We start from the raw sequence: 25149 nt of genomic DNA, 5'->3' as shown, positions 1-25149 counted from the left end.
GAAGAAAGTTAGGAAGGTTTCATAGGAATAGCAATGTGGAAAACATCACTTCACATAATATATGTTTCCATATAAGCGTGGCCTTGGTATCTGAATCATGTATGTTCCAAACACCTACTCTGTGTTCCTCTAAACCAGTGAGCATCATTCAGGAATTTTCTAATTCATATTCCCGGAATGCCATGACATCCTAGAAGGTGGAGGGGGTAAAAACACAAGGCAAATACAGAATTAGAAATCTCAACACAGAGTCAGTGCAGAACTCCAGAGATGAAGTGATGAACGTGGACCAGAAAAGTTAGGAATGGCTTTGCGGAGGAGTTTGAATTTAAACTCCATATCAAAGGGTGTGCAGGGGTTGAGTAAGCAGGCCACATGAGTATGGCCTAGGAATGGGAGTTAGCTGAAAACCCCTTCTGGTAGAAAAGAAGGGCACGGGAAGAAGAATGAGAGAGAGGTTCTTTATTCACGATGTAAGTTGGTTTGGTATGAGCAGGTAGAGAACTCAGAATGGGAGCACGGAGTGATAGAAAAATTCAACTGTAAAATGCAGTCAAGAAACAAAGCAGTTTTCCACTTTTGCTCTTACCTGTTTGTTAGTTTGTGCTAGGCATGTTACCTGTCTGTTGGGCAGTTATTATGCATTGCAAAAGAAAGAAGAATGATGCAGAGTGTCAAGGAGCTTGGAGGCCCGCACAAGCTATGCCAGCACCTTACTACGTGAAATTGTTTTTATAAAGCAGAGGAAGAGGAGGGAAAATAGAGTCAGGGTAGGGGGAGACCTGAACTTCCTCTTTTATAAGATGAATGAAATATTTCTTTTCTAATAGGTGCTTAAACTCCGTGCAGCACTGACGGAATCTTAAAGATGTCTAAAAGAAGGGCGTGAGAAAAATTAGTGACCAGTAAATGAGTGCTTTAGGGGGAAAAATGGTGGTATTTTGTCAAATGTTTTGCTATCTTGGGTTTATTTTGCTTTATTCCATTTTGTTCAGATTGCTATTTGTTTTGCTACTTAGGGGAAAAGAGAAATTCCCAAATGCAAGAAAGATTTCATTTCCTCTAGAGAGAATATTGCTGGAACATCATGGAAATGTCTAGAGCAGTGGTTTTCAGGTTATCTAAGAACTCCCTGGCATGGCATGGAATATGTGGTGTGAATGTATACTTTTTTTTTTTTTGGTGAGTGGGTCCATAGCTAGCCTCCAGTTCTTCAGAGAATCTTATGAGGCAAAAAAAAGTTACAGACCACCAACACAGGGCCGGGATTATGGGCCTTTGATGAGATACAGGCCTCAAGGAAGTGGAAGCTTGGCTTTGGATCTGTAGCAGGGTCAGTACCTGACTCTCCTCACCCTGGCCAGGTTTTGGAGCCAGATTTCCCACATGCCCGCTATGCGAGTTCTGTCAGAAAGAGTGAGGGGCAGAGGCTGCCTGAAACCAGGCTCTGAGCATCCCTTCCCTTGTCTGTAAAATAATGATGACAGCAGCAGCGGCTTCGTCTTGTGAGTAGTGAGAAGGAATCGCAACAGTCTGTGGAAAGCCCCTAGCCCAGTGACTCTACGTGCTAAACTTGAAAATTTTTTCTATTTTACTGACATATAGCTGATTTATAGTGTCGTGTTAATTTCTGCTGTACAGCAAAGTAATTCGGTCATATAGATACATTCTGTTTCATATTCTTTTCCAACATGGTTTATCACAGGGTAGTGGCTCAAGTAGAGCTGGCCCAGTAGCTCAAATGGTAAAGAATCTGCCTACAGTACAGGAGACCTGAATTCAATCCTTGAGTCAGGAAGATACCCTGGAGAAGGAAGTGGCAACCCACTCCAGTATTCTTGCCTGGAAAATCCCATGGACAGAGGAGCCTGGCGGGCTACAGTCCATGAGGTTGGCAAAGAGTCGGACACAAGTTAGTGACGGAGTGCACAGGAGCACGAATTGTATGTATCTCCCTGCGCTCTACGGTAGGACCCTGTTGTTTATCCATTCTATGTGTAAGTTTACTTCTGCTAATCCCAAACTCCCAATCCTTCTCTCCCTCACCGACATGCTGAACTTTCAATAAATGTGAGCTATTCGTATTCGGCTACGAAATGATCTAGGATGCTTATTTAGAGATAAATGTTTCCCTTGAATTCTCTGATAAATAATGGAGCAAGCCCAAGTGCACATTATATTAGCCAGTCATAGAGAAAGGTGAAGGGGGCAAGCGAGAGAGAGAGAGATGCTGTAACATGGGGACAAAGGTGGATGCCGTCTGTGAGCAAATCTTTCCAGTTTAAAAGACAATTAAGTAAAACCAAAACAAAACAAAACAAAATAAAAGTGTTAACAAACCACAGCATCGTGGTCTGCAGCTGGAATCTTGCTGCATTTTAATAGTGGGCTTGTGTTGCATTCCCAAAATAGCGCCAGGAGAAGGCAAGCGAGCGGAAGCAGGGTTCTGGATTGTCCTTGTACTAAACATTCTTTTCAAAGAAAACAAAATCTTCTATTTGATCGTGTTGTTGTTGTTTTAATTAGAAAGCCCCAATATTACTTTAAGAGGGGAAGGGGAAGCATTCCAAATGCCTCTGAGTTCTAAAGGGATGAATTTGAAAATAGAGCACATTTGGTTTTATCCTCAGCCATGAGTTTCCAGGAAGAGAAATGAAAAATAACATGAAAACTTGTCAAGTTTTATATCGATGACATGAAACAAAGGAAAAACAGAATTGAACCATTGTACATAAAGGGCACTTTCTTAAAAGTTCCCAGTGTTTGCCACATGAAATCATTCCACTTGGCGGCAAACCTGAAAATGGCCTCGCCTTCTAAAAATAACGCACCCCTTTATCTTTACTTTAGTGGTAATGATAAAGAATCCCCCTGCCAATGCAGGAGACGCAGGTTCGATCTCTGGGTTGGGAAGATCCTGTGGAGCAGGGAATGGCAACCCACTCCAGTATTCTTGCCTGGAGAATCCCATAGACAGAGGAGCCTGGTGGGCTACAATCCATGGGGTCGCAAAGAGTCAGACACAACTGAGCTACTGAGCACCCACGCAGGCAAGTGCCACACTGGGCTTGCAGGGCTGGGTAGCCATCCACTCAGGGCTCCATGGGACAAGGTGGGGACTCCAGAGGCTGAGTCTCAGCTGTGAGTCAGAAATTGATTCTGTGTTTGAATTTTATGCTCTGCATCCAACTGTCTCTCGAAGGCCGAGCAGACCTTCCCAGGCAAAGGAACCTCCCCGAGTATCCACAGGTCCCATACTTACCTGGGCATTTATAGATTTTCAACTGATTTCAATAGGAGAAATAACTGGCCTAGATCAGTGGTTCTCAACCAGGAGCAGGTTTGCCCCCCAGGGGACACATAGCGATGACTTTCACCTGGCTCTTACCAGGCCTTCCGGTAGCACCCTCTGCCTTGCTGAGCTTCCTGGGGTGCCTTGGCATATTTTATCTATTTCTGTCTTTGCATACAGTGTTTTCACCACTGTGAAGGTGCCCCCTGCGCCAGCTCCTCTGTTTCAGCCTGGCAAACTCTATTCTCCTTCAAAGTTTTGGGCAAACGTTGCCCCCTCTTTGGAGTGTCTTCCCTGGGGCCTCCAGAGTTGATAGTTTCATACTTTATCCTCGTGCGTGCATGCTCAGTCAGTTCAGTCGTGTCCGACTCTTTCTGACCCCATGGACTGTAGCCTGCCAGGTTCCTCTGTCCATGGGATTTCCTAGGCAAGAATGCTGGAGTGGGTTGACATTCCCTTCTCCAGAGGATCTTCTCGACTACTTGTAATTGATCAGTTGCTTTTCTCCTCTAGAATGTGAACCCTTTAAAATAAGGAGTGGCTTGTGATCTTTGTTGAAAAAAAACTTTAGAATAATTAGAATCCATGAAAAACGCCTATCTATGGTGGGTACTGAGTGGATGGAGTAATAAAGAGATGATGGGTTGATGGATGAAAGGATAGATAGAGTGATGGATAGATGGTCAGTCGAATGGATGAACATCAATATTTTTTTGAGAGCAGACAGGATAGAAATTTTATATAGTACCAGTTTCACAAAAACAGCATTCTAAAAGTTTACTCAGTATGCTATTGACATGACCACTGAGATATGAACTTCAAGATATAAAGCAAAAGGAAAATGTGATGCCCTTCATGGATTCTGACAGAGATGATGTGGTCCTTGCAGAAAAAAATGAGAAAGTAAAAGGATTCTATTGATTATTTAACCACTCAGTGTTTCGAAAAGCAAAAATCACAACCATCCTTGTATCCTCTGCTTCTGTAGATCACTGGGAACAAAATGACATCTCTAAACTTGGCTACCATATTTGGACCCAACCTGCTGCACAAGCAGAAGTCGTCAGACAAAGAGTTCTCAGTCCAGAGCTCGGCCCGCGCTGAAGAGAGCACAGCCATCATTGCTGTGGTGCAGAAAATGATTGAAAATTATGAAGCCCTGTTCATGGTGAGTGTCCCGTGTTCGGCAGGACATCTCAGTAAGCTGCCTGTTGATTGCTTCTTGGTGGCATAATGAAACAGGGACACCACCTTTTGGCTCATAGTACTGGTCATTGACTGAATTCACTGGAAGCCAGGCAATTTCAGTAGGAATAGAAATGTACATACCTATGACATCACTGTAAGTTTATAATTCCATGTTTAAACAAACATATCCAAATTATAAATTTCACTTCATTGTCTCCTAAACAATAGTCATGTTTTGGAGTCACTTGATTATTTTTATAGCCATGTCCTTGCCCCCAAAATTGGTAAAAAGACTTCTATTTGGAATTATATGTGGCTCCCATGAATTCATGTATTTATAACCATCCTCAGCAACGGCCCCTCCTCCAAGGTCAATCTGGAGATTCTGCTTCCTGCATGAAGCTCTACCTGTCTTCCCTGTGTCCTTCTCACATCACTTTGCCATGCCACTCTCTGTCCCTTAAACCCTATTACTGTTCCTATTGATGTTTATCTTAACATTGTGTTGAAGTCATGTATGGCTATTTCCCCTAGTAGATTATCAACGCATTTAAAACACAGGCTGTGCCCTTGTTATCTCCTCTCTGTATCCTCTGTACAATTTTGGAAGGCTTTCCATCTGGCAGGCACTCAGTAAATAGGTCTTGATTTGTATTGAATTACTGGTTCCTGTTTTCCTTCAGAAAAACTGCGTTGCTTGCTCCCAACTCTCTTCTGTGTCTATTCCCCACTCGTAGCACATATCAAAATTTGCAGGAACCTTCTCGATGAAGTCATACATTTCTTTTTTGATTTTGCAAGCACTCACTATAAATCTTACCTATTCCACTAGAGCCTTTAGTGGCTTCTTCAGCTGAGTGTGCTAGTTCCCTCTTTTGAATTTCCCTAATATTTTGCCCATGTTTATCAAAGGCCTTGCATTAGATTTAATTCCATCCTTGTCTTATATCAGTTATTTTTGTAAATTTGAGAGCCAGTGGTTTAGAATGTTTGCTCTCTCTGTTGCACCTTTGTGATCATGACCAAGTAATTCAGTATTCAATAAGCATCAATTTCAGGTTTTGGGAAATGGGGAAAAAATTAAAATATGACTTGTTTCCCAGGGCGGTTCCCAGAATCCTTTAATATGTGAAAGCATTCTGCAAACTGTAAAATTCTATGCAAATGTTCATCAATAATTGTATGACTTGGGCAACACAAATTGGCTCAGATCTCAGCACTTCAGCACAACAGACACAAATATCACATCAGTTCAGTTCAGTCGCTCAGTCGTGTCCGACTCTCCGCGACCCCATGAATCACAGCACGCCAGGCCTCCCTGTCCATCACCAACTCCCGGAGTTCACTCAAACTCATGTCCACAGAGTCGGTGATGCCATCCAGCCATCTCATTCTCTGTTGTCCCCTTCTCCTCCTGCCCCCAATCCCTCCCAGCATCAGAGTCTTTTCCAGTGAGTCAACTCGTCGCATGAGGTAGCCAAAGTATTGGAGTTTCAGCTTTAGCATCAGTCCTTCCAATGAACACCCAGGATTGATCTCCTCTAGAATGGACTGGTTGGATCTCCTTAATTTTAATCAGATGTTTAGTGGACAGCCTTCCTGCTCGTGACATAGGGACCCCAGCTCCTTGCATTTTGAGACTCTTCAATCCCCTAGGATTTCATGGGCCAAACCTAAAAGGGACATCCATCCTGCCCACTCTAATCCCATTGGCCAGAACTCAGCCACAAACTGTACTTCACTGCAAGGGGAGTGGAGAAATGAATTCCTTCTGGATGCCGAGGAGGAAGTGAAAATGGATCTACTGCAGTGAAAAGTTCACTGAAGTAGAAATGTGACTTGCTCGTCTTTGAGTCTCTGAGGCACTGGCGTATGTGTCGCATGCAGCAGACTCTCAAAAAAAAAAAGCATGGAAATTTCCATGAACTCTATGTAAATTTCAGGGCTTCCTTGGTAGCTCAGTGGCAAAGAATCCACTTGCCAATGCAGGAGATGTGGGTTCAATCCCTGGGTTGGGAAGATCCTCTGGACGAGGAAATGACAACCAACTCCAGTATTCTTGCCCGAGAAATCTCATAGACAGAGGGAGCCTGGTGGGCTACAGTCCATGGGGTCACAAAAGACTTAACACAACTTAACAAATAAACAGCAACAACAATATAAATTTCACCCTTCAGCCAAAATCCTTGTAATTAGTTACATATTTGGGTGAATCAGATGTTTGAAATTTTCAACATTTTCATCAAATTTTAAGTCATATATCATCTTGCCAAGTAGTGTTGGTATTGCTTCATGCTCTGTAGATTTAAAAAAAAAATTATAATAATACCGCTTGTCAATCTGAATCCCATTCTCTAAATTCTGTATTCTAAGCAAAGTTCTTTGTGTGAAACCACAAACCATCAGACATTTCTTTTCGCCTCAGATACTAGCAAATTGCTTCATGGCCTCCTTCAAAGTCTAGTTGCCGCCATTTTAATTGTTCCATTCCTCTACTTCCATTTCCTACTGCCTAGATTATTAACAGCACCAAAGAACGTCAATACTCAAATCTTTCCCAGCATTTTCCAGATCTCATCTCTGTCTGCCATTCCCTGTAGAGACTGATGTCAGAACTCTCTTGGGTAGTAGCTCATATTTGCATTCCCCAGTTATGATCTGCACTTCTCAACAAGGCCTTCCATGGCCACCTTGTCTAAAATACAGCCCACAACCATGCACGCACATTCTCACTTCCTATTCCCTCTCCCTGCCTTTTCCTCTTAGCACTCATCATTACTCATAAGGACTTTATTCATTTCTCTTGTTTGTGTTTCCCCACTAGAATATAAGCTTCCTGTCGGAGTGAATTTTTGTTCATTTCCATCTGCTTTCTTTACTGCATTACCCACACACCTGGTACATGGTGGAAACACAAGAAATATTGGTTGGATTAATGAATGACTCAATGGTACCTCTGTGACATATGATGATTTCCATAGTACTGATCCTTACTCCTTATGAAAAGGTATGGGTATGAAGGAATTAAGGCAGCCTTTCTCAGAGTAAGTTAACCATTCACATAAGCATTCTTGATCTCCTTAGACAACCAATGAGATTTATATATTAAGAAAAAGGACAATGAAGTTACAGGACAGGACAAAGATCTCTAGTGTAGGTCAGTAAAAAGAAAACTGACTTTACTATAGTCCTCTCTTTATTATACATGGATTCCCTGGTGGCTCAGATGCTAAAGGATCTGCCTGCTATGCAGGAGACCCATGTTCAATCCCTGAGTCAGGAAGATCTCCTGGAGGAGGAAATGGCAACTCACTCCAGTATTCTTGCCTGGAGAATCCCATGGACAGAGGAGCCTGGTGGGCTGCAGTCCATGGGGCCAGAAAGAGTCAGACATGACTGAGTGACTACATTAGCTCTGAGACCTCATCTTCTTTGATTTCCATTTCTTTAATTATCGAAGGACTAGGTGAGAATTAATAATAACCAAGATTCCTTCTAGTTCTAAAATCTGTACATTTCTGTGCCCAAGCTTCACCTCTTTTATTAATTAATCTCCTCACTTGTAGATGCTTTTTGGAATATTTGGCATTTCAGAATCTAGTTTGTTATACTGAAGCTGGTGACTGGTTGGCAAAGCTGGTCTGTGTGAATGGACAAAAATTCATTCCTGTATATGGCTGTTTCATTTTGTTTTGTTTTAAGAAGCTTTCAGAAGTAGCGCAGTAATTCCAAACTAGAAAGGATGAAGCTAGACAGAACCTAATGGTTAAAGGTGGTTAGCAGTTGTACTCTTTCACAGTTCTTGGAAATGTTTATGAGGTCAGAGTGGGAGGCATCACTTCCTGTTGGCATCAGAAAGGAAGACTTGTTAGAAAAGGTGGCTGTGAGTTCATCCTTCAAGGCAAAATGCACTCTGGAGGCAGTGGTTCCATGGAGCTGATGAAAGGGATATAAAAACCCACAGAGGCCTGGCAGGGACCCAAAGCTTGTTCTGAGTGTTATAATGTCCTTCATTTCCACATATTGACACTGCCTTTCCCAAGTGGCCAGTATCTGACTTAATGGGAAAGGGCCAAAAAGAACCTGACTTTGTCCCAGAACACAGAAGCAATACCCAGCTTTAGAGGCTGACCTGCAGTTTGAGAGCGTGGCTAGGACAGTCTTTTTTTTTTTTTTAACTGGTTGTTTGCTTTTCAGACACTGGGTTAGAAATCATCCAGCTGGAAAGAGGTCATGATAACAACCACCACCATGATCACTCTATCAAAAGACCAAAGCAGCAGATTAAAATCACAGTTCTCAAACTTGAACCTGCACCAGAGTCATAAGAAAAATTTGTCAGACATTCAGATTCCTGGGCGGCACTCCAGAGATTCAAACTGAGTAGCAATGAGATAGGGCCCAGAATTGTGCACTAATGAATGCCTCCAAGGCTTTCTGCTAGTTTCCTAATCACACCTTGGGAAAACCACATCTTGGGAAACGCCCAAAATGGTGGAGGACCATGAGTTTTACAAACAGTTCCCAGAATTCAAATCTCTGCTGAGCCAGGTATTTGCTATGTGATCTTGGCCCTATGCTAAGTCTTCATTTTTCTGATGGAAACAAACAAACAAAAAAGATGAAGCTTTACAGGATTATTTTGAGAATTAGAAATGATATCTTAAGGCACTTAACGGAATGTACTAGGTACATCAAAGGGCTTGCCTGGTGGCTCAGACAGTAAAGAATCTGCCTGCAATGCAGGAGACCTGGGTTCAATCCCTGAGTCGTGAGGATCCCCTGGAGAAGGGCATGGCAACCCACTGCAGTATTCTTGCCTTAGAAATCCCATGAACAGAGCAGCCTGGCGGGCTACAGTCCATGGGGTCGCAAAGAGTTAGACATGAATGAGCGACTTAACACACACACACACACGCACACACACTCAGGCACTTCAGAAACAGAGAGAAATCACTGCTATTATTACATGAAATTGATCAGGTGCCTGCCCTATCAAAGTACCTCCAGGTGTCACCTTGGCAGATGCCCATCCACACCATGCCGTGTGACACTGACCTGCTCCCACATATATATACTCCTAGCCCTTTATTCTTTTCTTCCTTTTAGCTATAGCACTTAGCACCTTGAACTCACTGTGTATTATGCTTGTTGAAACCTAATAGAATGCAAACTTTATGAAAGCAGGGATTTTTGCTTGTTTTATTCACTGATATCCACAGCACCTAGAAAGTACTTGGCAGAAAATGGGAGCTCAGTAATTATTTATTTAAAAAAATACTGTAATACTGTATTGCTAAGAAAAAATGTGTTTTGTTGTTTGTTTTTAATTCAGTACCCATACACCTTAGATTCCCCAACCTTTAAATCATAACCCTCCATCTCTGATATCAGTAACTATGTAAAAATTGAAAACACAAAATCATACTCTCTGGGAACACTGAAAATCAAATCGAAGAATCATGCATATCTAGAAATGATCAGTAGTACCACTGCGAGGCAGAAAGCATTCACCGACTCCATCAGGGACCCATTAATTGTTCTGAAAGTTGTGGCTTCTGTAACTGATGTTGGGAATGCCAGAGAAAATTCATTGTGGTGCTTGGAATTAATAAGAGCTTCAGAGCAGAGTGGAGAAAAGAGTCCGCTCCCTCTCAGGGCTGATACTACTAGGGCTTCTTTTTTGGAGAGAGGGAAAGAGGCAAAGGCACCGCCCTTATGGGCTGATGGAAAGTGCCGAGCACAGTGGAGACGTGGGAACGCCAGAGCGTTCCCACCCTGCTGATTGGTCAGTCTTAGCTGGGGATCAGCACAGCGCACGTGGGAAATTTCGAATGAGAACTACTGGGAGCAAGGGTCAGAGGCTGTGATGAGGATTCCAAGCTCAGAAGCCAAGCTTTGCTCTGTGTTCTCTTCTTTCCCGGCACAAATTACATATTCTTAAAATTTCTTTCGCATGCCAAGTCAAAAGGAGTCAAGCAGGAACCCAGATCATCAAGCTAGAGACCACCCCCTATCGACATAGCTAGATAATTATATGTGATTTCCATTTCCCTTTTTATATAACCACTGTTTTTCTTTTTTAAATAACCACTGTTCGTGTGCCAGGAGTTGGGCTAGTTATTATGTACATCATAATAATTTATTCTAAGTTTCACCACGATTTCATGAGAAGTAAGCCAAGAGTGTTTGCTCAAGTGATGCAGCAACTATAAGTGAACTGTTACTACAGTGTGATACTCCCCCCTACACAAAAGATGAGGTGCTTTAATATGATGTCTCATATATGGAGTCCATTTGGCCAGGGGTGGGTGGGGGAGAGTATTTTAGACAATTTGAAAATGGGGAGAAAAGGGGACCTTCAGCAGCATCGGTCCTTCTGAACTGATTATAACACTGACCCACTCGATGTCCAGGCCAACAGATGGCTACAAGAGCCAGTGTGTGTTCCTGCTGGAGCCAGCTCACCTTGTCCCTGTTTGCAATGACAGAATGCACGCACTGTCGGTACACGCACAGGGGGAGAGGAGCCCAAGTGTATTACACCTGATCCGTTTCCACTTCCTGTAACCTGTTGCCATGGAGCAAAGACTGCTCCTTGCTCTTCATCTTCCATGAGTCATCCTCCATCACAGCTCCATAAATCCTGGGCTCTTAGAGTGTATTTGTTCATGAGTGCTTCCTAATTGCCAAAAACGCTGCTTGGCTTGGGTTGGCATGTGAGAAAATTTTTTCGAATTTCTTAATGCATTCTGACCCTTCAAATGTACTGAGACATCTTTACATAATATTAAGCCATCCTCCAAACCAGTGCTGCACAAAGGTCCAAGGCTGGGCCTGCCCGTGTTTGAGCTTTTGCTCCCATAAATAGCCAAAGTGATTTATTTGAGTGTGTTTGTTAGCTGAAAAGAAATGTCATCATGACTTTCAATGACATTTACTTCTGCTGGGGAGTGTTAAAGAGTGTTCAATGCAGAGCATCCTTTTTGGTTCAGTGCCAAGTGGTGGATTGGTGTGAAACACCTAGTGGCAAGTCAGAACAGTAGGGTTGGGTCCTGGGAACTGCTCTTTCAGATGCCCTTAGTGGTTTGTTATGGTGACTTAGTAAATGGAGAAAACTCAAACCATCTTTCCCTCTCTGTGGTTTATGGAATAAAATACATCATAGCAGTTATACCCGAGGCAATCATTCAAGGTTTCATCTTTAATTTGATAGGGTGGATTTTAATTGTGACAGTTTTATTCCTTCATATGTGCAGTGTTTACATTTTTTCTTTCAAGCAGTAGAGTCCAAAGTTCTTTTGATTTTTGAAATAGCATTATCCTTTGAAGGAACGTATGAAAATCTAAGGAGTTGAATCTCCAAATAAACACAACCATATATGGTACCCTTAGAAAATATCTAAAGTTGCTAAATCCTTGAGTAAAACCCAATGGAGATTTTGCTTCGAAATAATAAATTGTAAAGGAAGAAGCCCTTTGGGATGGGTTTGGTTCCTTCACGTAAATGTTCAGAATTGATTGATTTTAAAAAAGTAATATGCTTTTCACAACCCTACTCCTTAGTTTCCATTTCACTATATACAAAGTCCCAGAAGAAAAAATTTTGATTATTGAGTCATACATTTCATTTTTAGAGTTTTTGTATTGATGGCAACAGTAGTGTAAGAACTTACTAGAAAAATTCTAGTGACCCTCAGTTGGGAAAGGAAATTTATTTTCCAACTCTGACAATGAGTAACAAAGAAATTTTCCTATAGCCTGAGGTTGGTACCGCTTCCAAGAAGAGAGAAACAACTAGACCAGTGTACACCATAAAGACCAATAATCCTGGGTTATTTTTATTATTATTATTATTTTATTGTAGCCATTCCAGCAACATTCATTCAGTATCCATTGCAGAGGAAGCACCAGACTAGCTTGTGTTCTGAAAGAGCATAAAATTGCGTGTGTGAGCGAATGAGTGAGTAGGTGAACGGTCCTGTATATGCTGGTAGGAGTTCCAACTGCAAGGTGGAGAGCAATCAACTATAGGTGGTGGCAAACGTCAGGATTTATTGGGCTGGCCAGAAAATTTGTTCAAAGATGTTGTGGAAAAACCCAAATGAACTTTTTGACCAATTCAATATTATCTCACATAATAAGAAGCCTGGGGGCACAATTTTAGCAGCTCAGTTGCACTTATCCTTTCTCTGATCCACCATCTTTAGCTGAAGAGACCACAGTCATTTTCAGCAGCTCTGGAAGCCATTATCACATCCAGTCACAAAGAGAGATGTTTTCTTTCCTGCATCTCTTGTCAATATGAAGGAGAGCCTTTTCTCGAAGCATCTACAAGACCCCCCTTGGGGTCCCTTGGCCAGGATTGGCCCATATGATCTTGATGTAGCTGTGAAGGAGGCCAATTGACAGAGAACTGCAACCTCTCAAAGTTCCAGGCAGTCAAGTCAGATAATCCCTGCTTTCTGACAATGTGACCAGCCCAAAGACCTGAGTTCTGACAGAAGAGAAAAAACCAAAAAGTAGAAGCTACACAGAGTCTAGCTTCAAGAGGTCATACAGTGTAGCTCTAGAAATTCAAGGGGCAGTCAAGAATGGAGACATGTTGAGAGGAAATCCCAGAACTTCGTTACCCACCAGAAGTGTTAGGCAGAAGAGAAGAGGCGTGTTTCTTTGCAAGCACCCAGGATAAGAGGTGGAAATGATGGCTGTCAGGCAAGAAAAAAAATCTCAGAACAAATATTCACATCTCCAAGTGATCTGCTTTTAGTTTTTTCTTTTAAGTGTTTGACTTATTTTGTCTATTTCCAATACAGTTTTTATTCTAAAGTTCTTTGCAACTCTTCAGGTACTTTAAAATTTGTTAGCCCTTTGATCCACATAGCATCCCCGTAAAGGAGAAGGGGACAGATAGGATATGCTCAGATTTCCAGATGGAGGAACAGAATCCTAAAGAAGGTGGTTGATGTTTCCTAAGTTTATGTTAATTATAAGCAGCAGAGCCAAAACTGGAGCTCAGGAACTATCGATTCTTGGTCAGATATTCTTTCAACAGCATCCTAATTACTGAAAAGGAATGTGTGTGTGGATGGTCTGCCTAGGTATTTCTTCTTCCTCGCTGTGAGCTGCTATTTCCTGTCAGTTCATTCTGTTCACTTTGGTTTCTCTATTAAGTATCTAAATTAATAGAAAATGAATACTCATCCTATTGAACTGAGCCAGTAATTTGAAATTTATATTAAATAGTAGGAAATGAAATGTGCAAATGTGGACACAGATAAGAGGAATTATTGGGAAAACAGCACTGGATGCTGTTGTATGAATAGTAAAAGTCAGTTCCAGGCATCATTTCAAATTCTCTACTTTCATTTTCCCACTGGCTCCAATTTTCTGAACTGTTCCTTTATTTTTTAAACAAATGTGGTTTTATCATGTGAATTCTGAAAGCTGCTTTAAATCATTTTGTAACAAGATGGGCTATGAATAAATTAATTAAAATAATGGATTATGTATTATACACTGTAGTCAGTCTTGTGTAATACATAGGAAAATAGTACCCACCCTTCCTGCAATACCCAGATCCATACATATTTAAGCTATACTTTTTCAGTCATTTGTAAATAGTGTCTCCAAGGCAAAATGGTACCAAGAGTCTTTTAGAAAGGAGCTGTAGATAGGGTGATGGCACCAGCTCTTTCTATTTGTGTTGGTTACCGAGTGAAGGCCACATATGATACAGAAAAGAAACATCAGTAATTGTAATTTGTTCGGAATGAAGCCTAGTTGAATGAGTAAAACTCTGAATTGCCGAGTGGTTTTTGAAAATTTATGGAAAGTTATTTTCCAATAATGAGCCTTCCTGTAAGCTATTCTAACAATGAATCTGAGTTGATCAGAGAACTAATATTGGGATGTTTGCACCACTCTGAAGGCCATCCACTCCAGTTGTTTATTCTTAGTGGGAATGCATTTGGCGCTTGGAGCAAAATTTTTTATTACATGTCTAAGCATCAGTTCAGTTCAGTTCAGTTCAGTCGCTCAGTCGTGTCTGACTCTCCGCGACCCCATGAAACACAGCACTCCAGGCCTCCCTGTCCATCACCAACTCCCGGAGTTCACTCAAACTCATGTCCACAGAGTCGGTGATGCCATCCAGCCATCTCATTCTCTGTCGTCCCCTTCTCTTCCCGCCCCCAACCTTTCCCAGCATCAGAGTCTTTTCCAGTGAGTCAACTCGTCGCATGAGGTGGCCAAAGTGTTGCAGTTTCAGCTTTAGCATCAGTCCTTCCAATGAACACCCAGGATTGATCTCCAAAATTCTCCAAGCCAGGCTTCAGCAATATGTGAACCGTGAACTCCCAGATGTTCAAGCAGGTTTTAGAAAAGGCAGAGGCACCAGAGATCAAATTGCCCACATCCGCTGGATCATGGAGAAAGCAAGAGAGTTCCAGAAGAGCATCTATTTCTGCTTCATTGACTATGCCAAAGCCTTTGACTGTGTGGATCACAATAAACTGTGGAACATTCTGAAAGACAGGGGAATCCCAGACCACCTGACCTGCCTCTTGAGAAACCTGTATGCAGGTCAGGAAGCAGCAGTCAGAACTGTACATGGAACAACAGACTGGTTCCAGATAGGAAAAGGAGTATGTCAAGGCTGTATATTGTCACCTTGCTTATTTAACTTATATTTCTAAGCATAGGAAATTTTAAATTAAACTAACTGGACAAAAATACACATAGTTTTCCTAATTTGATCCTGAAATTTTGTCTTTAAAAAAAAAATTTCTTGTATACATTGTTGGCCTATACTATTTTTTGCTTCGCGTTTCATTTTTTTTAAAATGAGTTCCCTCTATCTCATTTTCACCCTTTGAATTTTACTTTTGAAAAAACGGATGGAATCATGTATATCTGTTGGGTCATGTTGTTTGTAAACATTGCCAGTCTTTTAATTGATTTAATGTATTCAATAAAGTAAGAGAACAGATATTCCCATTCTGGATCTAAAAGTCCTGCTCCTTCTCCTCTCCTTCCATTCTCATTCCGAGGCCATTGCACTTGGTTACCGAGCTTTAAGTACTATCTATATGTATCCCCCAAATTTCTATGTTCAACCCAGGACTCTTCCTGAACCCCAGATCCTTATTCCTGATCACTTACTAGAGCTTTCCTTCATTTGAATATCTCACAGGCCTCTCACTCTTATACCAAAGCAAAGTGAAAGTGCTAGTCACCCAGTTGTGTCCGACTCTTTGCGACCCCATGAACTGTAGCCCACCAGGCTCCTCTGTCCATGGGATGCTCCAGGCAAGAATACTGGAGTGGGTAACCTATCCCTTCTCCAGGGATAAGCCCAACCCAGCGAGCCAACCTGGGTCTCCTGAGTTGCAGGCAGATTCTTTCCTGTCTGAGCCACTAGGGAAGCCACAGTCCTAGGCTCTACCCCCAGCCTCCTCCTCGTCCTGCAGCTTGTCTATATCAGTTAACAGCAAGCCTGTCCTTCCTGGGAACTTTGACGTCAGCCTCCCTTCTTCTTCATCCCCTGCTCCCTCTCCTCTTCCTTCTCCCTCGCCACCCAGTCGATAGGCTGCTGCTATGGTCTCTACTTTCACTGTCTCCAGGATCCAAATATTTCTCATCCACTCACCACGCTGCTCGGCCCTCCCTTATCTCTCTTCTGGATGTATCGACAACAATTCCCCCATCTGCACTCCCAGCTTCAGCCTTTGCTTCTTTGCAATCTTCTAGCAAGCAACTCGGTAGCCAGAGTGATGACAAGGCGTGTTCGTCTTCTTCTCAGAACTTCCAGAGGCTCCCTGCCTACTTTGATTGAGAGCAGAAATCATTATCATGGAGTGAGACTTCACAGCATCTGGCCTTCGTTACCTCACCTACTTCCTACCACTCGCCTTGTCCCTCTCACTCTGTTCCAACTTCCCTGGCCTCCTCACTGCTCCTGACTCAACATCTTGCTATTTCTTTCTTCCTTCTCCTTGGAATGATTTTCTCCAATTCCCTCGTCCTTTCCGTTCTCTGCTAAAATGTCAGTTTCTCTGACAATCCCATTTAAATGGCATGCTCCCACCCAAGATTCTTTGTTCCCTGTCTTGGCTTTATCTTTCTCCAAGTGATCCTTGCTATGTTTTCTGTTTATTTCTTTAGTGCCAGTCTTCCCATATTCACTGTCAGCCTCAAGGAGACATGAATGCTTGTCTGTTTGGTTTGTCGCTGAATCCCAGAATCCACTGCCTGGCACTCGGGAAGCATTCACCAAATATTTCTGTAATGAATTAAAGGGATGAGGTGGGAAAAGGTCAGAGTAAGAAGCACAGTGGTACTGAAGTAGAATGCATGTGGGTATGACTGCTAGGGGCGAAGATGGGAAACAGATCGAGGCAAGCAAGTGAGGGGATGGCTTTGATTAAAAAGGGTTTTGGTCAAGTGTCTTGATCAGAGCATTGTGACAACCAGAGAAGAAATTTGATGTACGTGTTAAGGGAAACAGAGAGTACACAGGTTAGAAACGGAAGCTCCAGTATTCTGGCCACCTGATGCGAAGAGCCGACTCATTGGAAAAGACTCTTATAGTGGGCAAGATTGAAGGCAGGAGGAGAAGGAAGCAACTGAGGATGAGTTGGTGGGATGGCACCACTGACTCGATGGACATGAGTTTGAGCAAGCTCCGGGAGACAGTGAAACACAGGGAAGCCTGATGTGCTGCAGTCCATGGGGTCGCAGAGTCAGACATGACTGAGTGACTGAACAACAACAGGTTAACAAGCTGTTGTATCAAGGGCCCATCAAGGATGGATCTTTGTTTTCGATTAAAAGCTCAAACCAGCTTAAGGAATTTGGGGACTCACACAGCTGAACAATCTAAGAGCAAATGTGGCTTCAGGCACGGCTTTACCTGGGACTCAAATGATGTCAACAGACCCCTTTTCTCTCTCTCCATTTCTTGGAATTGTTTCTTCATTTGTCAGCACTATCTTCAGGCCCTAAGTCCTGTCTCTCCAAAGTCCCTGGGAAGTTCTCCCAGCTTTTCATTGCTTCTAATGAAGTTGCGTGCTCATCACTCAAGCACCCGTGCTCCAGTCTGGGGATGAAAGAATCATTGATTTAGGTGACGGTACACCTCACCCTCAAGCTGAAGGTTGGGGAGCAGTTAGTTTTCCAGAGGGAACTTGCAGTATGACTGTCAGGAAAATGAAAGCTGGTAATGGCTAACAGATGAGCACTCCAAAGGGATAATGAGGGCTCAAACTTGGATCATTGCAGCTGGAATGAAAAAGAGAGGGAAGAAGTAACAGACATCTTGGAGATGAAATCAAGTGGGTTTCCTGGCTCTGAACGTGGAAGGATAAGGACACAGAGAAGCTTGAATCCAACCCAGCTTTTTAGCCTGTGTGACTACGGTTTGGCAATGTCATTAATGAAGACTCAAAATGAAGTAGGAAGAACAGATTTATGAGAGGAGGAAAGCATTTTGTTGCTTTCTCATCCCTGTTCTTCTTCATAAATTGTTTCCAGCTTCTTAGAGTTCAAGATGAATTGAGTTCTGCAAGAGGCAGGAGGCAGATTCTTCTTCCACCAACTCTCAGAAGACTTGTCCCCACAATTTTTAAGAGTCTTGTCTCCGAGCCCACATGTGAGAGAATCAGAATGAAAATGTATTTTCCCTCAATATTTGAAATTTCCTTTGGTTGAGCATCTACAGAGTAGAAAACCATTGGAGCCAAGTTCAATCTTGTTTTCTAGAAATTCCTACATGAGTGATTTAGGATTGGAAGGCCATCCTATCATGCCCTGAGGATTAAGCTTAAAGAAACATATGATGCTCATCTATAAAGTTCTAGATCATGCCTCATCCCATTGTGAAGCAAAATACTTTAATTGTTGGTAGACAAGGATGCAAGAAACAAGTGAAGGCAGGCACTGAATGACAAAGTGACATCTGCAAATGTAGTAGCAGCATTTTTTGAGTGTCTGCTATCTGCCAGGTGCTGTTCTAAGTTCTCAACATGTAATAAGTCCTTTACATCACCACGTCAATCAGCCCTTTGTGGTGGGTCCTCTTACTGTCTCTAGTTTCCAGATGAGAGCACCGAGACCTGGAAAGGTTAGATCCATTGCCCAAAGCCCCACAGCCATATACTGGAACTCAAACACAAGCAGTCTCTGGCTGCAGGGTCTGTCCCCAATAAACTAATCATATGTTCCAGAACTGCCCAAGACAGTCCTCATTTCTGCCTGTTGTCTTGGCATAATTATAAATATGAACTCTAGAAAGTGTCCCCGTTTAGACAAGAAGTTATGAACACCGTTCTTCTTAACCATGATATTTTGCTCATTCAAAGGCAAGAAAATCGAGTTCAAGCAACAGAGGTTTCCAAGTGGTTAGGCTCTATCTCCAGTCACGAGTGGAGTGACAGTTCACCCCACTTGAATTGAATTGAGTAGTGAATGTGAAAGTGTTATTTGCTCAGTCATGTCCAACTGTTTGTGACCCCTTGGACTGTACCCCTATCCATGGAATTCTCCAAGCAAGAATATCGGAGTGGGTTGCCATTCCCTTCTCCAGTGGATCTTCCCAACCCTGGGATTTAACCCAAGTCTTCTGCATTGCAGGCAAATTCTTTACTGTCTGAGTGACCAGGGAAGCCCAGTGAGTATGACTCTCTGGTAATCATCCAGTTTGTTCTAAGAATGAAACTGGCTGCATGGGTTGGTGTAGATTTGGTTTTAACCAACAAATCCCTCTGTTCTCTTATAACTTTTGTTTTCTGTGCGACCCCACGGACTGTAGATAACTTTTTTTTTTAAAATTTACGTAAGTAATATTTTCTTTTTTAAAATTTATTTATTTTAATTGGAGGCTAATTACTTTACATAATTGTATTGGTTTTGCCATACATTTACATGAATCTGCCCCGGGTGTACATGTGTTCCCCATCTTGAACCCCCCTCCCTCCTCCCTCCCCATCCCGTCCCTCTGGTTCATCCCAGTACACCAGCTCTGAGCATCCTGTATCATGCATTGAACCTGGGCTGGCGATTCATTTCACATATGATAATATACATGTTTCAATGCCATTCTCCCAAATCATCCCACCCTCACCCTCTCCCCCAGAGTCTAAAAGACTGTTCTATACATCTGTGTCTCTTTTGCTGTCTCATATACAGGGTTATCATTTTCATCTTTCTAAATTCCATATATATGCGTTAGTATGCTGTATTGGTGTTTTTCTTTCTGGCTTACTTCACTGTGTATAATAGGCTCCAGTTTCATCCACCTCATTAGAACTGATTTAAATGTATTCTTTTTAATGGCTGAGTAATACTCCAATGTGTATATGAACCACAGCTTTCTTATCCATTCGTCTGCAGATGGACATCTAGGTTGCTTCCATGTCCTGGCTATCAAGGCAGCCTTTTAGACGCTATTGTCAGACTGCCAGTGACCACAGTTTGCCTCTTACTGGAGCAGTTTTATTTATGCCTCGACACTTGGTCTGTGCAGGTTTCCCCGGATCTGCAGAATGAAGTGCTGATCAGCCTGTTAGAGACCGATCCGGATGTGGTGGACTATCTACTCAGAAGGAAGGCCTCCCAGTCTTCGTGAGTATGCTTGTTTTCCCATCTTCTCAAAGCATCTCGGGGATGTCTACTTCCATTTCCAAAGAATTAGAAAAGTTTACATAACTCCACACAGGGTGACTTGAGTGGAATTTTGGTGACTTCCCGGCAAATCTGATCTGTCCCCCTAAAAAGAATATCCTTGTCTTACCAATTCACTTGTCAAATTAGAAACTGCCTTTGGGGATTTTTCTGTTTCATTTTTGTCTTTTTCCAGCCCCTTGAGACTGTGTTTACCAGAAGAAAAAAAAGCCACTAAATCACACTGGCAGGAAGCGCAGGAACTGACAGTGATATGCATCCTTGATTCCACTTCTAAAATCCTTAAAACTGTGCTTAGCAGCCCCTCGATGTGGCTGGATACATCTTAACTGTGTAACTTACCAGCGGGACAGGTGCATCACCAAACCACAGGACAGGCCTCAGCCAAGGCCTAGGTGGCCATTTGAAATGAGACATGTTCACCCTCTCGACTTGCCCACTCTATAGCTAGGATCCTTTTGACAGAAACGCACGCTGGTCTCCACAGGCCCCCATGTTTGCAACAAGGAAATTACAAGCCTCCTTGTAGTCTATGGTTTGCCACCATTCTTTCCCCCAAAGGAGAAGCACTGAATTTTTCATGCTGGTTAGATTTTATGATTTCTCTTCACCATTTGCTATAGAGGCAGAGTTCATGGAGGGTGCTGAACATTGAACAAAGCCAGTTAAGGGGACAGTATTGCATCATGAACCAGGAGCGATGTTGCCATCAAGGCACCAAACTCTAAATTTGTGACAGGAAAAGTTGTGATCCTTCGTGAAAGTATCATTTATGCTGTGCTTTTTAATCTACTGAATTTCAACAATTCTAAGACACATTTTCCCCCAGGTTTTATAGTCTCTGAAATTAAGATTAATCTTTTTTATTAATTTTTATTGGAGTATAGTTGTTTTACAATGTTGTGTTAGTTTCAGATGTACAGCAAAGTGGATCAGTTATACATATACACATATCCATTCTTTTTCAGACTCTTTTCCCATATAGGTCACTACAGAATATTGAGTAGAGTTCCCTGTGCTATACAGTAGGTTCCCATTTGTTATCTCTTTTAGACATAGTAGTGTATATATGTCAATTCCAATCTCCCAATCGATCCCACCCCTTCCCCTCCTTGGTATCCATAAGTTTGAGATTAATCTTATGACCAGTGACATGTCTTCAGTTAAGTCAGCATTTTCTCTCTTAGTCATACATAAATACTGTAATGATCTGTCTTATTCAGTGGTATCTTGGAAAGATGGACATGCATTAAATTGTTCTTTTATACTGATGTTGAATTTGATGTACTAATTTTCATTTAAAACTATTTCAAATATTTAAAAATTATGTTCTTTACAGAAACTTGGTGGAAAGAAATTGCACATTGTTCAGGCCTCCTTCTTTCCTGGGTCATTACATTAATTACCCTGCTCAGTTCACTTTCACTGTATGTCCTGTAGAGCAGGGAAGAATTTTAAGTGGATCATCCTTTCAAGAGCACTTCCTAAAATCCATTTCTGTACCAATCATTATCAAGATAATTTCTGCTTCAAGTAAGACATTCTGCCTAGCTTGAAGCCCTAAGAGCCAGGAGAGAATAAAAATTAATTCAAATTATATACATGGGCTAGCATTTCATGGTCTTGCTTTTCATATCAGAGAATTAGGCTTTCTTAAATTTTCCCGAGATACCCAGGTATCATCAAGGTGTAGATTCCAATTTAAACTAACACAGGGCTTCTCTTCGCAGTAGATCTTGTGCCACCAGAATTTAAAGGAACTTACCTATTTCCTTCCCCTGTGAAGGAGAACAGACATTGTGGCCTTCTCTCTGAATCCCCCATTAGGCTGCCTTTAAACCACTTCTCTGTGGGAAAGCTAGAAAACACACACCTAAAAAAAACACTGATTTTTGACTTGCCGAATTTCTTGTTTTTACATGGCATTTAAAAGTATATGAATATTATATGAATAATATGATATGAATAATATGAAGAATAGGTGATAGACATTATTTCTGTGTGGTTTTCAAGTACACTCTTTGCATAAAAACACCAATAAATGGGCCTTTCTTTCTCTAATCTTAAGAAAAGGAGGAATCATATTAAGCCCATCCCAAGCTGTAGAGTGGTTTAGCCTCTTCTGCTGCCTGTCCCCATAGGAACAAGAATTGCAAGGCCTAGGCAAGCTGACCCTATTTCAAGATGTTGGGTGAGTGACAGGGCTTTAAGGAAAGGGAGGTGAGCTCACAGGAGCATGGAAGATGTCAGAGACGAGTGCCATGGAACAGAAATCTTTGGGAGAAGACTGGCTAAGTAAGGAGGAGAAGTGAGTGTTTAGTTTTTCCCTCTGGATACAGGTCAAACAGCAGCTCAGAAGGGTGATAATGCTGCCAGGAAATGAAAATACATACATTAACAAATAAATATGGATTTTTAATGGCCGTTTGAGGCTTGAAAGTCCTAACTCTTGAGCTGTAGATAGTCTCTGCAGGCCTTAAAATGTGCTTCTCCATGTCACTGTGCTTCTGGATCACCAGGAGTTCTTGTTAAAAAACTCTCTGAATCAGTATGTCTGGGGAGGGAGCCTGAGAAACTGCATTTTTGACAGACCCTCAGATGGTGCTATAATATGGCTGGGCCATGGTCCATACTTTGAGGAGCAAAAGCTTAAAAATCTCAAGGCAATTTTTTTTCAATTTTTTTTTATTGAAGTATAGTTGATTTCCAACGTTGTGTTAATTTCTGCCATACCACAAAGTGATTCTGTTGTGCAAATGTATATTCATATATATAGATTCATTTTTTAGATTCTTTTCCAACATGGTTTATCACAAGATACTGAGTATAATTCCCTGTGCTCTGAAGTAGGACCTTCTTGTTTATCCATCCCATTTATAAAAGCTCACATCTTTAAGAGCTTGGAGTAGGCCTCCAAGGGACAAATGGTATGTGCTGGGCCCCTGGTTCTCAGCCTTGTCTCCCCATTCAAATCACCCAGGGAACCTGAAGAACACCTGCACCTGGATGCCCCCCTCTAGAGATTCGGATTCACTTATTCTGGGGTGCAGTCTGAACACCGGGACTTTCAAAGCTCCCATGTGATTCTCTCCCAAGTGACCAGGCTAAGAACTGCCAGCTGAGAGCTGCCCCAGTAGATATTACATATTTCCTGTCATCCAGAGAGTTGAGGTTAGGTGATTTGTTACATTCCAAAGGGGGCTCTGTGTTGACAGAGAAGGCAACCAGTGCTCCAGACCATAAATCCATATGAACTTTGGAGAAGAGAAAGAAATGTTTCCTGCTGTCTCATGGATAGCTTCTGAGAAGAGCAAGGATTTGAAGGGAACTTTGTAGGGCTGGAGAGGTTGTCAATAGGCCTGGATGTTTGGGGAGCTTGAACCAGGGCCTGGTCATAAAAGTAAATATGTCAGCTGGCTGGGGACACGGTAAAAAAAGCTGGCCAGCACAGAAGGCAGAAGCCCTTAAATGGCAGGCTTAGTGGTGATGCCTAAAGCAAGAAGCAGTGGCAAAGAATTAGAGTGATGAGAGATCATGGTCATGATAGATTACAGTGATGAGAAAGTGCAGTATCCCAATGCTGGCAACACTGGCGTGCCAATTACCCATCAATAGCACATGCTTGTATGATACAACACGCTGGTCATGAGGTTTGAATTCAGAGCCAGATTGCCTGAGTCCAGATCCCATTTCCACTTCTAGTTAGCTGTGCTGTCTTGGGTAAATCAATTTATCTCTCTGTCTCAGTTTCCTCATCTGTAAACTAGAGATAAAAAGTCATACTGGAATGAGGACTTCCCTGGCAGTCCAGTGGTTAAGACTCCACACTTACAATACAGGGAGGTGCAAGTTCGATCCCTGGTCAGGGAACTAAGATCTCACATGCCACACGGCCAAAAAAAGGGGAAAAAGTTGTACTAACTTTATAGTTATTTGGCTATTAGAACAGTATCTGGCTTTATTATAAATGCTTAGTATTCGTTAATGATCATTATCACATTGCTTGGCATTTCATCATTCTGTTCATTTATAACTACTTACCGAAGTAGGAGTTGGTAACTAGTTGTAAGTAGTTTTAAGTGGGGTGTCACTAGATTCTGCCTTGCTGTCCACGAGACAGCAACTTATGAAGGCACCATGGTGCGAGAGAACCCATCCGTGTTAAGTTGTGGCACTCTGGGAAAAGGCAAAGCCCACCTGATCTAACTGGCATCGGGATGGTGGCATGGTTGTGGAATAGAAAGAGGGGTGAGGACGAAAGGCACCAAAGTTGGGAAGGTGGCCTGATCACATCAGGCCAGGTAGAGTTTGAAAGGGACAGGAAGCGGTTCCGGTTGCAGGTCATGAGGTGGAGGACCTGGATAAGCTGTGGCGCAATGGAAATGGACAGAACTCTTGTTCTGAAGATTTTATTTAGTGAAAACTCAGCTACACAGGCTATAAAAGGTAAGAATGGAAAGGATTTTCAGGAAGACCACAGAGTAGAAAGCAACAGTAGCTTCTAAAATGAACTCCATAAGTGCAGCAATATGCACGAGCTCCCTTGTTATTCTCTTCTGACTCTTTGATTTATTTCCTGAAGCTTCTGTTCTGTGCCATCAAATCACATACCTAGATAAGGTTTTAGGTTCCCATGCTCCACGTGGAAACTGCATAAGATTTTATTTGGAGTGGACAAGTAAATTTGCAAAAGAGTGTCAAACCAAGAACAAGAACATACAAAACATCATTTCTGTTTTGAAAGATGAAACAGTTAGTAATATTTGGGAATTTCATGTTTCCATTTGAGTTGTTTCCTCTTCTGTATGTGACAACTGAACTGGGGGAGTGAAGGGAGGATTCATTATTTTTCCTTGTGCTTGTCTGCTGACATTTCTGGCTTCAACCAAAATGGAATGCCAAGAGGAGATTAGAAGAGATTTATATTACTAAAAAGGCAAGACTTCTGGTTTTTTCATTGCTTGTCTGGTATATGTATTGAAATTATA

General features: G+C 42.1%; 1 protein-coding gene across 5 annotated transcripts in view; it reads left to right on the top strand.

The window, feature by feature from the left end:
- The window catches only part of ARHGAP6 (Rho GTPase activating protein 6), a 563891-nt gene that overhangs the window by 524050 nt on the left and 14692 nt on the right, over nt 1-25149 (top strand). For all 5 annotated transcript variants that reach the window (XM_055437710.2, XM_088834028.1, XM_055437712.2 and 2 more), the window contains 2 exons: nt 4281-4460; nt 20004-20101. In XM_055437710.2, the coding sequence (XP_055293685.1) occupies nt 4281-4460; nt 20004-20101 (278 nt within the window). The remainder of the gene's footprint in view (nt 1-4280; nt 4461-20003; nt 20102-25149) is intronic.

Source organism: Moschus berezovskii, chromosome X (genome assembly GCF_049115385.1).
Source record: "Moschus berezovskii isolate FMDL1 chromosome X, NW_MosBer_1.0, whole genome shotgun sequence".
Lineage (NCBI taxonomy): Eukaryota > Metazoa > Chordata > Mammalia > Artiodactyla > Moschidae > Moschus > Moschus berezovskii.
Note: the sequence above shows the minus strand (reverse complement) of the source record. Positions and strands in the feature narration are given on the sequence as shown.